Raw genomic sequence first — 15,232 nt, forward strand, 5'->3', positions numbered from 1 at the left:
CAAGAAGTAACCCGTTGAAGTTTTTAAAAAGAGAGATGTCGCCGAGCTATTTTAAGTCTGAAATGAGAGTTTAGCTGTTGTAAAAGATATTTAATCTTTTTGAAGTTATAAGCAAAGATTGCTGAAATTAAAACCAAAATTTTGTAAGAAAATTATTAGTTTGTTAAACCATTGTCATGAGGATTGTTTGAGACTAAATGGACTTGTGTAGCTTGCAGTCCAGATGTACTAACAGATAGATAGTTGACTGACTTCTCCCTCATTGCTATGAATTATTAGCATAATTATTTATATATATAGCCTTACGGTAGGTAGAAGAATCTTTCTTTATGAAAAGCAAAGTAAAGTTATCAGCTTCGTTCTTTTCATAAATCAATAATATCAACTTTATTTTGTAGGTAGAGATCTATTTTATATATTCTATTTTTATTATCATAATTTTTTTTAAATAAGAAAACAGCTTACTCTAATTTTTACTTTGTATTTTCAGGCGCTGTTTGATTTAAATTTTAATTATTTGTTGAATGTAAAATAAAATTGAATAATATTATTTTAGATATTTAAGATAAATTAAAAAGTCATCAACGATAAATCTATATATATTTTCTATTTTTAGGGTTTATAATTTAAATATTTCTAACAAAAACCTGTCAAAACAGTTTGTTGAAAAAAAAAATGATGTAAAAAGTTTAGGGTTTTTTTCTCAATCAAACGGACATTGTTTTTTGAAACAGCTAAAAGTGGAACCTTATCAGCTTTTGCTTTTAGAAGGAAGCTGTTCCTCAACTTTCCCATCAGCATTGTTTGCCCATTTTCCCTCTAAACGAAGAAGGGAGGTTTCTCTCGCTGTGCTCCGTCCAACACCATCTGAAGCTGCGCCGCAGATATGTTGCTAACAAATCGCCTTCTGCTGCTCTTCTTCTTTCGCGCTTTCTGTATGAAAACAATAGTTGATGAAGTCCAAGCACAAGCGAGCAAGAGTATAACATACCCTGCTTTAGATCCCAACAAACCAGTAGAGCCAGCTATCACCGTCGGCTCTTCAGTCACCACAGACGATAACTCCTCTTGGATCTCCTCCTCCGGCAACTTTGCCTTCGGATTCTACGGCGAGAGCGACGGTTTCTTCGTCGGGATTCGGCTTGTCGTCTCGTCCACAGAAACCGTGGTGGTGTGGACTGCGAGGCCTGATTTGAAGCGCTTTTCGAAAGACGCCTTCCTAAACTTCACCGAAGAGGGGCTTTTCGTCACCCCGGAGAAAGAAGCGGTGGCTATTCCTCTCTTCAAGTTCTCCTTGAATGCCACGTCTGCCAACATGCTCGATAACGGTAACTTTGTCGTGACTTCCAAGCGTGGGGTGCCTTATGAAAGTTCTTGCGGCGGATCTACGATGTGTAGGTCGGCTCCCGGTGGAACCTACAAGCCTATCCGCTCCTGCAAAGGAGATTACGGGTGCAGGCCGAGTACATCTTCAAACATTATTATTTGGCGAAGCTTTGATTTCCCCAGCGATACGATTCTTGGGGACCAATACTTGCCCTGCGGCTCTAACCTCACCTCCTCTGCCGGCGAGAAGGACCACTCCATCGGAAAGTACATCCTAAACTTTCCATGCGGCGGCGCCAGCCTATTTTTCTACGGATTGAACTCTTCACGCAAAGAATGGGACACCGGGGCCTCCGACGGCGATGATTACAAATATCTAAACTTGGGTGATGATGGTCGCCTCTACTTCACCTCTTCCGGCGGAAATGAGAAGGACATCTCTGACTATAAACCTAACAAAGATACTTCCAATGTCATGATATACCGAGCAACATTCGACGGGGACAACATTTTCCGGCTCTATGCTCATAATCTCCAGGACAAATCGACCAAAATGGTTAATGAGATTCCTAATATCAAGGACAATTGCCAAACCAAAGGTATCTGCGGCGTCAACAGCTACTGCATGCTCGTCTACGGCAACGCAGAATGTAAATGTATGCCTGGGTTCGAAAACATGAGCAGGGACTTATCAAAAGTTACCGACTGCCGGAGGATCAAAACGATTCCAAGCTGCTTCAACCTTACTAACGCCACCACCGGCGTCTTCCACATGGAGGAGTTGCAAAACATAGCGGGAATGGAAAATTTGGCTTACGAAGAGCTCTCATCGGCGAGCAAGGAGGTGTGTAGCAACGCCTGCCTCAATGACTGCAATTGCTACGCTGCCTCCTTCATTGATCAGAAGTGCTTGAAGCTTAAGCTTCCGCTGACAAGCGGAAGAAAAGACGATAACCATCCCAGTGTCACCTTTATGAAGTTAGCCGGCGCCGAATCTGTTCCGGCAGAACCGCAAACAAGACGAGAGGTCTGCATCGTTGCTATTATTTTGTCTGTGGCTACAACCATCTCTATTTGGATAGTTGTAATAGCTGCATTCATCGGTGCATACTGGTTTCTGTTCCGGAAGTTTCGTGAAGAGTGGCGGAAATGGGAGCTGGCATTGACTGAGGAGATTGCTCCTCGATACTTCTCTTATGAAGAGCTTCGAAAAGGGTCTAATGAATTCAACCAGGTATTGGGGAAAGGTGGTTACGGGACAGTATTCAGAGCTGAGTTGCCGATCGGCGACAACACTGTTCCCGTCGCCGTGAAGAGGCTGCACGGGGCGGAGATGGAAGGAGAAAGAGAGTTCCAAGCGGAAATGAGGCTCATTGGAAGAGCTTACCACGCGAACATCGTTCGCCTGCTCGGATTCTGCCACGATGGGCCTAGCCGGCTCATAGTCTACGAATTGATGTCAAGGTGCTCTCTTGCCAAGCATATCTTTGAGAGCAGGGGACGGCGACCGAGCTGGGAGCGACGGGCGGCCATCTTGCTAGCTGCGGCGCGTGGAATACACTATCTGCACTGCGAGTGCGAAACCAAGATTATTCACCGCGATATAAAACCAGAGAACATTCTGATCGCCGAGGACTGGACAGCCAAGATCGCGGATTTCGGGCTTGCCAAGTTGTTGAATAGGAACCAGACGAGGGCAGCCACGCGGACATTGGCAGCCGGTACAGAGGGCTATGTGGCGCCGGAGTGTGAGCGGGATGTTGATGGCCGGTCGGAAGAAGCCCAAGTGTCGGAGAAGGCGGATGTTTATAGCTACGGAATAGTGGTTTTGGAGACGATTTGCAGCAAGAGGAACAGGGAAGTCAAGGAGTTGCGGAAGCTGTCTCTTTGTGAGATGGTGTGGGAGAGCTATGCGGCCAACGAGCTGTGGAAGCTGGTGGACGGAGACGAAGTGGCAGCACCTGAGCTTGAGAAGCTTGTGAAGATTGGATTATTGTGCGTTCAGGAGGATCCCGACGCGCGGCCTGTCATGGAGGATGTGGTGATGATGCTGGAGGGCGACATTGATGTTCCAACTCCATCCACTCCTTAAATTGTCCTGCAGTTGATTTTATTTGTGCCTATATATATATATATTTCTGTGTGTGTGGATTTTGGAACGACGAGTGTCTAATTATAAAATTTATTTAGAATATGTAAGCTTTATTTAGAATCTTGTGAATAAATTTTAAGATATCTATCAATTAAGGTTTCCATTGATACTATTTTTTAGTGTTTTTTAGAGTAATTTTTTAGTTAAAAAAATTAATATTGAGAATTATGTTTATGAATTACTATCATCAATACTGCAATAAAGACATGAACAAACATGTTAATATTCTTTTGAAGTTATAATAAAACAAGTAATCAAAATTTCATATACCATAAGTTGTATGTATTGTTGTAGGTATACAATTTATTTTTTACTTTTTCAAGAATATAGACCAAATAAAATCGATGATGTATGCGAAGAAGATCGAAGATTGAATTAGGGTTGTCAAAATTGGGCCACGGGTCAGGTTCATGTCAAACCCAGAACTGATCTGACACATATTGACTAGATCCGAACCCAAACCATTTTTGAAAACGAGTCATTTTCTCGGGCTCGAATCCGACCCGCCAACCCCATGTTGTAGCGTTGGAAGGAACGTCGTCAAAGGAAACATTGGTTATCGAATGTGGCTATGCACTCGTTAGCTCACCGACGACTGTCGAAGGAGGCATTTATTTTGCGGATGAATATCATCGGGCAGCGTGGGGCCGTATGGAGAGCAAGGCTGATAGGAAGTACTTGAGTTTGCAAGTAACCTTAAGGGAAATACTTGAGTTCGCAAGCAAACTTATCTCTAATTGTTGAAAACATCGAGATAGTTGCAAAATTTGGGTGAAAATAGCCCCAAACGATGTATTGCGAGAAGAGAAGAAAACCAAAACAAATGCCAAGCAAGATACAATTGATGCTCAATTTGAGAGGAGGATCGTTCTCTCCCAATTTCTAAACAAGATGCATAGAGCCCAAGACGCCAAAGAAACTCCAAGAGAAGAACAACACAAAGTATGAAAATTAACCCTAGACAAATCCCCCTTCTTAATACAATTAGTTTTCTAATTCAAATCTAATTAAAATCTCACCCTTTCAAAAATTCCCTCTCTCCCTAGCCAACCAATCCAACTTCCTCAAAAGCTCCAAGAGGGTCCCACACGTGGGCGACAATCAAAGGGGGCGGAACCCCTTGTTCCGCCTCATGTAGTAATGAGCCGGCCTCTGGGCCGGATCTCAATGAATCTGCACATCAATACCACCCTCCCAAATAATCACCTTGTCCTCAAGGTGAAAATCAAAAAAAATGCTGTTTCGCCCTCTCGTATGGCTCCCACGTGGCATTGTAGTCAAGCAGATTCTTCCACTTGATTAGCACTTCTTTCGATCCATTTTCTTTCTGGCGAACCCCCATCAACTCTAAGGGTTCCATAATCACCTCTAAATCCTCAGTAAGCGTGGCCGGTAACTCTGAACTGGCTGTGTAATCTCCAATTGCTCTTCTCAGCTGCAAGCCTGCAACACATGGAAAATCGAATGAATAGTTGCCGTGGGTGGTAGTTTCAGCCGATATGCTACTGCTCCGATTTTTTCCAATATTTCATATGGTCCAAAGTATCTTGGAGCGAGCTTTTCGTTTCTCCTGTTGGCAACTATCTTCTACTGGTATGGTCGGAGCTTTAAGAATACCTTCTCTTTTATTTCGAACTGGATGTTCTTCATATGCCCAACAACTGGTTTCTTCATAATTAGAGAGCGAAAAGAAAATAAATTTATCATATGCAAATATTTCTATGGTTTCGTTTGGGACGGTTTTCTACTTCTCAAAGAAATTTTTTCTTACAAAAATTTACCTTTTCGTACTAAATTTTTCCTTTAAGTAGCAACAAAAAAACCATCTCAAATGAAACCTATATTTACTAGCTTTAGCAAAAGCTCTATTAGGGAAGGCTTCTATTCGACTAATCATTCTAATTAGTTCATGAACTAATTGCATGTCATCAAAAGCAGTTTTTTATACAAAAGTTTTAATTTTTATAGTAAAAAACTGATTCAAGAAGCAATAAAAAATCCAACCCAAATGAAATCTTAATGAAGAAAAAAAACATCCTCTTTAATGTAGCAAAGAATGGCGATCGAGTTGATTCGAACATGACTTAATTCACTTACTTTGCTAAGCATGAATCAAATCAAACTAAACTAAAAGTCTGTTTGGGATGACTGTAGCATAACTATTTTTGAAGGGAAAACAACCTCTAGTTGTGAAAAACAACTTTGCACCATATCTGAAAAGAAGCGATCAAGTAGTAAGAAAGTTGTATAAAAAATAATTTGTAGTTGTTGTATAATATACAAAATAACGAGAAAACTGTCCCAAATAGATCCTTAGATTTTTTGGCTTTGACCTGAGTCATAAGTTGATCAAATTTTCAAATGATTTTCTATGTAATTTGAGTGAAATACACATTGCTATCATTGACTGATTTTATCTTGCATGTAATAGTTATGAAAAATACTTAAAAGATTATGGCAAAAAAAAGCATTATATAGTATTTTTTAACCCTTTGAAATTATTTTGATATACTTCCATATTTTTCTTATATATTAAAAATATAATTTTTATTCCCCTAATTGCTGAATAAATTCAATTCCATTAGACAGATAGTTGACTGACTTCCCCCTCATTGTTATGAATTATTAGCATAATTATATATATATATAGCCTTACGGTAGGTAGAAGAATCTTTCTTTATGAAAAGCAAAGTTATCAACTTTGTTCTTTTCATAAACCAATAATATCAACTTTATTTTGTAGGCACAGATCTGTTTTATATATTCTATTTTTATTATCATAACTTTGATTTAAATTTTAATTATTTGTTGAATGTTAAGTAAAATTGAATAATATTATTTTAGAAATTTAAGAAAAATTAAAAAGTCATTAATGATAAATTTCATCATCTCTCCAACTCTGACATAGGAGTGCAAAAGAGTCTAATCGAGCTGGAGTTTGGGGTGTTCAAGCCGAGCTCGACTGCAAAAAATTGAGCTCGACTCGGCAAGGGAACATGAGCTCGTCGAGCCGTAGTTTGAGCCTTTTAACTTGCCCCGCATCTGCGTTGATGTTCGCATTAGTCAGCGGGTTATCATCTGTGTTAGTGTCGCTTACGTCGTCCGGTAGCATCCGCTTACGCCGCCTACATCATCTGCTCCTGCGTTGTCTGCGGCAGCGTCTAAATCGCCGACAAATCTCCGATAGATATGCTCTAGTGGGTCCTCTTCTCGTCCCGCCTTCCCAAACAATATGACGTAGTTACGTGAAAACTAAAGTTCTCCGCCGTAGTCGTCTGTGTTCGTCTACCCCTTGTTTTCATTTTTCGGCCAGTAGAAGAACTTGCCGTATCAATTTTCCCGCTACAATTATGTGAGGTTCTCGACTTGCTCGTATGTCGAATAGCGGGGTGTTCGAACTCGAGCTTGTTTAGTGGTAGATCTCGAAATTGTGTTCGAGCTCGACTCACGAGCTCAATAAGGTGAACTCGTCGATCCTGTTATTGAGTTGAGCTCCTACACTAACCATTGGCTCTATGAAAAAAAAATGAAATATTTATGCTTTTAAAATTCATCATAACAAATAAAATATAATAACAAATAAAATTATATATTTCTTCAAATTTGATATATATATATATATATATATATATATATATATATATATTAATCCAATAAATTGTTTTATTTAAAAAGCATTATATATATGTTGCATCATGGAGTAATTGCGACAGTAGAGAATTATAAAGTTTAGCATCTTAGCGTTGTACGAAGATCCAGCACATAAGTAGATAAGAGAGATTGTGTAACATTCATAAGAGACACCAGTGTTTTTACGTGGAAACCCCTAAAAAGGGGGAAGAACCACGGGGCTTGGCCCAGTTCGAATGAATCCATTAATATTTGCAGTCGATTACAAATGAGGCCCTTCCTTGAGAGAAGGCTATGGCTTGATGGTACAAATGTACATCATATATAGCACATTACATGGTGGGAGTTACATATATATATTTGTTTGGTCGACATGACCATAGCCGATGGGATAGAGGTCGGAAAGATTATAGTTAGCAGGAGACCGGGGTCCGTTGTTTGGTGATGGAGGTAGGAAGGACCATAGTCGGCATGAGACAGGGGTCCGAAAGGCCGTAGTAAAAAGGGCAGTACTCTGGGAGAACTCTGAGCATCAAGTGGTTGCCCGGAAAAAGTCCAGGCGTTCGGTGGTGGCCTGGTGGAGCTCAGGGCCTAAAATGATGGTCTGGTGGAAGTCCGGGCCTCATGTGGTGGCCTGGTGGAGCATAGGGCCTGAAGTTGTGGTCCGGTAGAAGTTCATGCCTCAGGTGGTGGTCCAGCAGAAGTTCGGGCCTCAAGTGGTGATCCATCAGAAGTCCGAGTCATAGATGGTGGTCCGACAGAAGTATGAGCCTAAAGTGGTGATCTGGTGGAGGTTAGAGCCTCAAGTGGTAGTCCGATGGAGCAACGACGTCAGGCGGTGGTCCAGCGGAAGTCCGGGCCTCACGTGGTGGCTTGGTGGAGCACAGGGCGTCAAGCGGTGGTCCAATGGAAGTTCAGGCCTCAAGTGGTGATCCGACAGAATCCGGGCCTCAGGTGGAGGTTCGACAGAAGTTCAGGCCCCAGGTGGTGGCCGGCGGAGATAAGGGCCTCAAGTGGTGGTCTGGCGGAGCAACGACGTCAGGTGGTGGTCCCCGACAGAGGTGAGGGCCATAAGTGGTGGTCCGGCGGAACAACGATGTCGGGAGGTGGTCCGGCGGAGGTGTAGGCCTCAAGTGGTGGTCCGACGGAACAACGAGGTCAGGCGAATATGTTGCTATAGAGATTTGACTGGGAAGTTTGCTTAAATCATTGTGTTCCTATTTCCGAGACGTTTAGTTTGTCTATAAATTTGCTTAAATCGGAGTTGGGATTATCCCAATTTTAATTTCAGAAGTTTCCAACTTAATTTTACATCGAGATTCGTGCCCGATCAAAATAATTTTTTAATGACGTATCAATATATATTTTATTTTAAATACTTCTAACAAACACAGTTTGTTGAGAAAAAATGATGTAAAAAGTTTAGGGGTTTTTTTCAATCAAACGGACATTATTTTTTGAAACAGCTAAAAGTGGAACCTTATCAACATTGCTTTTAGAAGGAAGCTGTTCCTCAACTTTCCCATCAGCGTTCTTTGCCCATTTTCCCCTCTAAAATAAGGAGGTTTCTCTCTCTGTGCTCCGTCCAATTCCATCTGAAGCTGCGCCGCCGATATGTTGCTAGCAAATCGCCTTCTGCTGCTCTTCTTCTTTTGCGCTTTCTGGATGAAAGCCATAGTTGATGAAGTCCAAGCACAGGCGAGCAAGAATATAACATACTCTGCTTTAACCAACAATACAGTAGCGCCAAATATCAACGTCGGCTCTTCAGTCACCACAAACGATAACACCTCTTGGATCTCCTCCTCCGGCCACTTTGCCTTCGGATTCTACGGCGAGAGCGACGGTTTCTTCGTCGGCATACAGCTCATCGTCTCGCCCACAGAAACCGTGGTCGTGTGGACTGCGAGGCCTGATTTGAAGCGCTTTTCGAAAGACGCCTTCCTAAACTTCACCGAAGAGGGGCTTTTAGTCACCCCGGAGAAAGAAGCGGTGGCTATTCCTCTCTTCAAGTTCTCCTCGAATGCCACGTCTGCCAACATGCTCGATAACGGTAACTTTGTCGTCTTCGGCTCCGACATCTCCAATATCTCTAGTACGTCTGAAGTCGTCTTAGCCACCGGCGTCACTGCGGCTGCCAAGCCTGGGGTAGCCTATGGCAGCTCTTGCAGCTCATCTTCGAGGTGTAGCTCGACTGTTGGTGGAACCTACAAGTCCATCCGCTCCTGCAGCGCATATACGAGGTGCAGGGCGAGTACGTCTTCAGACAGTATTATTTGGCGAAGCTTTGATTTCCCCAGCGATACGATTCTTGGGGACCAATACTTGCCCTGCGGCTCTAACCTCACCTCCTCCGCCGGCGAGAAGGACCACTCCATCGGAAAGTACATCCTAAACTTTCCATGCGGCGGCGCCAGCTTAATCTTCTACGGATTGAAGTCTTCACGCGATGTTTGGGATACCGGGGCCTCCGGCGGCGATTACAACTATCTAAACCTTGGTGATGACGGCCGCCTCTACCTCACCTCTTCCGGTGGAAATGAGAAGGACATCTCTGACTATAAACCTAATAAAGATACTTCCCATGTCATGATATACCGCGCGACCCTCGACTCGGACAACATTTTCCGGCTCTACGCTCACAACCTCCCGGACAAATCGACCAAAATGGTTAATGAGATTCCTAATATTAGGGACAGTTGCCAGAACAAAGGTATCTGCGGCGTCAACAGCTATTGCATGCTCGTCTATGGCAACGCAGAATGCAAATGTGTGCCCGGGTTCGAGATCATGAGCCGGGACTCACAAGTCACCGACTGCCGGAGGATCAAAACGGTTCCAAGCTGCGTCAACCTTACGAGCTCGGCCGCCGCCGTCTTCCACATGGAGGAGCTGAATAACATAGCGGGAATGGAAAATTTGGCTTACGGCGAACTCTCACTGGCGAGCCGGGAGGAGTGTAGCAACGCCTGCCTCAACGACTGCAACTGCTACGCTGCCTCGTTCATTGATCAGAAGTGCTTGAAGCTTAAGCTTCCGCTGACAAGCGGAAGGAAAGACGATAACCATCCCAGCGTCACCTTCATGAAGTTAGCCGGCGCCCAATCGGATCCAGCAGAACCGCAAACAAGACGAGAGGTATGCATCGTAGCTATTATTTTGTCTGCGGCAGCAACTATCTCTATTTGGATAGTTGTAATAGCCGCATTCATCGGTGCGTACTGGTTTCTGTTCCGGAAGTTTCGTGAAGAGTGGCGCAAGTGGGAGCTGGCATTGACTGAGGAGATAGCACCCCGATACTTCTCTTATGAAGAGCTTCGAAAAGGGTCTAATGAATTTAAGCATGTATTGGGGAAAGGTGGTTACGGGACAGTCTTCAGAGCTGACTTGCCCATCGGCGACAGCACTGTTGCCGTCGCCGTGAAGAAGCTCCACGGGGCGGAGATGGAAGGAGAAAGAGAGTTCCAAGCGGAAATGAGGCTCATCGGAAGAGCTTACCATGCTAACATCGTTCGCCTACTCGGATTCTGCCATGACGGCCCTAGCCGCGTCATAATCTACGAATTGATGTTAAGGGGCTCTCTTGCCAACCATATCTTTGAGAGCAGGGGACGGCGACCGAGCTGGGAGCGGCGGGCGGCCATCTTGCTAGCTGCGGCGCGTGGAATACACTATCTGCACTGCGAGTGCGAAACCAAGATTATTCACCGCGATATAAAACCAGAGAACATTCTGATCGCCGAGGACTGGACAGCCAAGATCGCGGATTTCGGGCTTGCCAAGCTGTTGAATAAGAACCAGATGAGGGCGGCCACGCGGACATTAGCAGCCGGTACAGAGGGCTATGTGGCGCCGGAGTGTGAGCGGGAGGTTGCTGGGTCGGAAGAAGCCCAGGTGTCGGAGAAGGCGGACGTTTATAGCTACGGAATAGTGGTTTTGGAGACGATTTGCAGCAAGAGGAACATGGAAGTCAAAGAGTTGCGGAAGCTGTCTCTTTGTGAGATGGTGCGGGAGAGCTATGCGGCCAACGAGCTGTGGAAGCTGGTGGACGGAGACGAAGTGGCAGCACCCGAGCTTGAGAAGCTTGTGAAGATAGGATTGTTGTGTGTTCAAGAGGATCCCAATGCGCGGCCTGTCATGGAGGATGTGGTGATGATGCTGGAAGGCGACATTGATGTTCCAACTCCGCCATCAGCGCCATTCTCTCTTTAAACTACTTAAATTGTCCTTCTGCTATATATATATATATATATCTTTTAATATGTGTGTGGAAAAGAAAAATTATTCTGTGTGAAAGTGAAACCGTTCAAATATTTAAGTTTGAGGCTTTGTATTATTGACGTGGCTCATTCTGATTGATATCCAGATGAGAGTTGCGATCAGGATCAGCACAAAATAATTCTACAAATCTTTAATTATAATATTTCAATATGCAACAATTTAGCACCGAGAAATATGATTCTTAAATGTGCAAAAATTCTTACTGTAATCTCAAATGATTGTTTATTTCTACAGTTTTAGCATGACTTTAGTAAGGTAATTCGTGTGTCATGTACAATTATATCATTTATGAAAGAAGTTGATCAAGATTGAAGGAGGGGAGCAACATCATCTCTATGACCGTCGTAAGAAAATTGTTATATTCTACCATTCATAATTGCATCAATTTTATAAGAAGAATATTAGGATTGAGGGGCAAACTTAGCTATATATTTCGAACATTAATATAGTTATGCAAATCCAACAAAGTGAATGTTAAGCATTTTCAGTGGTATTTTTCATTAAAAATTTGTGAATTATATTTCGACAAATTTACATCAAAAGATACTAATGAAAAATATTTATGCAATTTTCCCAAAAAAAATTATGCATAACTCGCGTCAGCCGTCTGCGTCGCCACAGCTCGGCCCTCGCACCTATGTCAACTTGCATGCGGTCCTCCGCCGGAGGTTGCCGTGTCAACTTGTGTGCTGCCATCAGCCATCCACTCCAGCCTTTGCCATATGCCGCCTCTGCGGTCTACACCGCCATCAACTCCAGCCCACTATCGACAGAGGTTGAATACAAGCTCGTGACCTAAGTTGGCGGCGGGTCTTGTCGGGTTGACTCGGGTCCGAAGCGGGTTGGGTTTGAGTCCAAAAAAATGATCTGTTTGATAAAAATAGGGACAGGTTCAAGTCGAGTAAACTTGTATTGGGTTAGTTCCGATTTGGACCTGAATCCGACCCGTCACCCAATTTGGATAGTTTGATTTCAAGGAGAAAGTTGTCCTAACAAATATTTTTTTTTAAATTTTTTGTACTAAAAATTTATTTTAGAAAGTAATAAGAAAATTGTTCCAATAAAAGCCTAAGAGTTGATTTATGAGGATTTCAACATTTTGGTATTGGATATTGGATTGTAAGAATTTAAGTCTCCAGATTTGTGAAAGAGATTGATTTTCAGATATTTTGAGATAGATTTCTGACTTACTGTTTGACTCTACCATGAAAACGAGAGGTAATAAAAAATAAAATTCGAATGGAAATTAAATTTTCTATTTACTCTGTTTTACAAAAAGGGCTTATAAAAAGTAATAAAATATCGAGTTGAAACAGTTGAACATAAAACAACAAACATTTTTTTAACTGCCTTAGTTGTAGCAGTAGAAGCCACAGAGATTAGCTGACTATTAGTTTTAATTATTTTTGTCTGTGTATTTAGAAAAAAGATTAACCATCACCGTTAGGGTTGTTTTATTGCCTAATGAAGGAAGGCCTATAAGCTGTTTTAAAAACCAATAAAAAAGTCGTGACAAAAGAAGTCTTAGATGAACATTGACGTTTCATTTGGGACAACTTTCTAACTACTTTCTTAAAAAAAAAAAATTATATAAAAACCTTCTTTAGAAAACAATAAGAAAGTGATAGGAAACACTTGAGTTCTCAAGTATTCCTAAACCCAAACCAGTAAAATTACAGCAGCCAACAGCTGTCCAAAGCAGCAAAACAGCAGAAATTCACTGAAAACACAGCAGGAAATTGGGAAACGAGGAGAAAAACACAAGATTTCGCTTGAATTTAACACTTGAGTTCTCAAGTATTCCTAAACCCAAACCAGTAAAATTACAGCAGCCAACAGCTGTCCAAAGCAGCAAAACAGCAGAAATTCACTGAAAACACAGCAGGAAATTGGGAAACGAGGAGAAAAACACAAGATTTCGCTTGAATTTCATTAGAAATCAAAGAAAACAGCAAAGATACAATTTGTTCTTCAATCCGAGAGGAAGAACAACTCTCCAACGATCTCTGGCAACGCCAAGAGACCAAGCACTCAAACCCTAAATCTCAAATAGAATTCAAATTCAAGATGAGGAGCTAATCCCCCCCAATCTCCTAATTATACAAAATTAATCATAAAGGACAATAATAAACTTCCTAAAACAGCCTTTCACATTCAAATTTTCCCTCCTAAGCTCCCGGCCATAATGGCCTTTCAGTGTTCTGAACGCGTCTTTAGAATGTCATTCCTCCTCTATCCGGATACTGATGTAATCCCATGACTTCAAATCCAGTTTGGAGATATCACATGCTCCATACATTATCAAAAGTTATCAATCACAGGAATGGGAAATTTTATCTGGAATAGTCTCCTTATCAAAGCCTATAGTACACACCAAAATCTCCAGCCTCCATCTTTCTTTTTACCAGTAATACGGGACTAGAGAAAGGACTCACACTAGGTCGGATGAATTCTTGCTCCAAATATTTCACTAATCAACCATTTCAATTTCACTTTTTGAAATCTGAGGATAGCGGTAGGGTCGTACACATAAATCGGTACACCCTTCCCTTAGCGAATTGGCATGCACTTCTTGTCTCTGACGGTGTAACCCTTGAGTGGCTGGAACAACTCACTGAACTGCTGTATGACTGGTTGAACTATAAGAGGACTGTTCTCCTCCTCTCCACTACTGACTCTCTCAAATCGTTGGCAGCTCCACCATAATATCCACCACCAACACTCCTGGATGGTTTAGATCATGACTTGAGAGAACACCCCCGTTCCTAGACAGGCCGATACCTCCTGTATCACCATTCCTCTCTCTCTCTCCCACCGCCCCCCACACACACACAACTACTAGTTCCATCCGCAGTTCTCCCAGTTACACTTGGTTTCCCCCAAGTTTGTAGCCACTTTCATCCCAAATCACATATTGTACTCCCAATTCTAAGGGAAAGAGATCCTCCCTCACTCTATCCCTGAATGGTCAACACCACTCCCCTATAAACTCCGTCTTACCCATTTCAACCTTCCATGTGCCCATCAATCACCCCATAGCCTCCTGTATTTACTAATTTCATTCCAAGCAACTCAACAAGCTGGAGGAAATGAAATGTGTGGTTGCCCCACTATCTATCAGAACCACCACCTCGTGGTCAGCTTTCACCCTTTCACTTTCATAGTGTGACTCGAAGTGAATCCATCTACGGAGTTTCAGAGAGACTTCTGCCACATCCAGGTGCAACTTCTCCTCTTCCTCCACTTGCACCTGCCCACTCCTCTTCGTCTTCCTCGTCTTCGCAAAAAGGGAGAACCTGAGAGGTCGGACCCTTGCACTATGTCCGACATGTACTTCTCATACATCTAAAGTACAATCCTTGGCCCTCTTCTCCTGCATCTCCTTATCAGTAAGCTTTTTAAATTTCCCCAGGCCTCCTTCCTCCAGTCCTCTCCTTTGGTACTGCTCGTGTACCCCGGTGCAGCTCCTTGGAGCTAAAAAAGTGGTCATCATCTGTAGGATCCCCCACAGCTGCTGCCTCGAGCCCCCCTCCCAGATGCTTTCTGGTCCTCGACCAACTGTGCCAACTCCATGGCCTCCCCAGGTCGTGTGGTCTCATCACTCTAACAGCTGCCTGATTTCTGGTTTGAGCCCTTCATGAAGTTCCCTCAAGCACGGTCCGAAAGACGATCCAACCTGCCAGCTAGGTACTCAAACCGGTCCGGAACTCTGCTACTGTCCTTCTCTGTTTAGTGCAAAGAACTGCTCGTAGAGTATCCTCCCCTGCTGATTCGGAAACGCTCTAGCAGACAATCCTGAAACTCCCTCCAGCTTGAATGGGTCGTCTCATTCCGACTGGACCA

General features: G+C 43.0%; 2 protein-coding genes across 2 annotated transcripts in view; one reads left to right on the forward strand and one right to left on the reverse strand.

The window, feature by feature from the left end:
* The first annotated feature begins 743 nt into the window (after window positions 1-743).
* On the forward strand, window positions 744-11,547 carry LOC110096590 (G-type lectin S-receptor-like serine/threonine-protein kinase LECRK4). The gene is made up of 2 exons (XM_020822620.2): window positions 744-1,332; window positions 9,166-11,547. Exons 1-2 carry the CDS (start codon window positions 887-889, stop codon window positions 11,318-11,320), a joined length of 2,601 nt encoding a protein of 866 aa, XP_020678279.2. The 5' UTR covers window positions 744-886; the 3' UTR covers window positions 11,321-11,547.
* Window positions 11,548-11,688: 141 nt separating this feature from the next.
* The window catches only part of LOC110096591, an 18,863-nt gene continuing 15,319 nt past the window's right edge, over window positions 11,689-15,232 (reverse strand). Inside the window, exon 5 of the mRNA XM_020822622.2 lies at window positions 11,689-12,256. The gene's annotated coding sequence lies outside the window, so the exon portion shown is untranslated. The remainder of the gene's footprint in view (window positions 12,257-15,232) is intronic.

This window comes from Dendrobium catenatum, unplaced genomic scaffold (genome assembly GCF_001605985.2).
Source record: "Dendrobium catenatum unplaced genomic scaffold, ASM160598v2 fragScaff_scaffold_664, whole genome shotgun sequence".
Lineage (NCBI taxonomy): Eukaryota > Viridiplantae > Streptophyta > Magnoliopsida > Asparagales > Orchidaceae > Dendrobium > Dendrobium catenatum.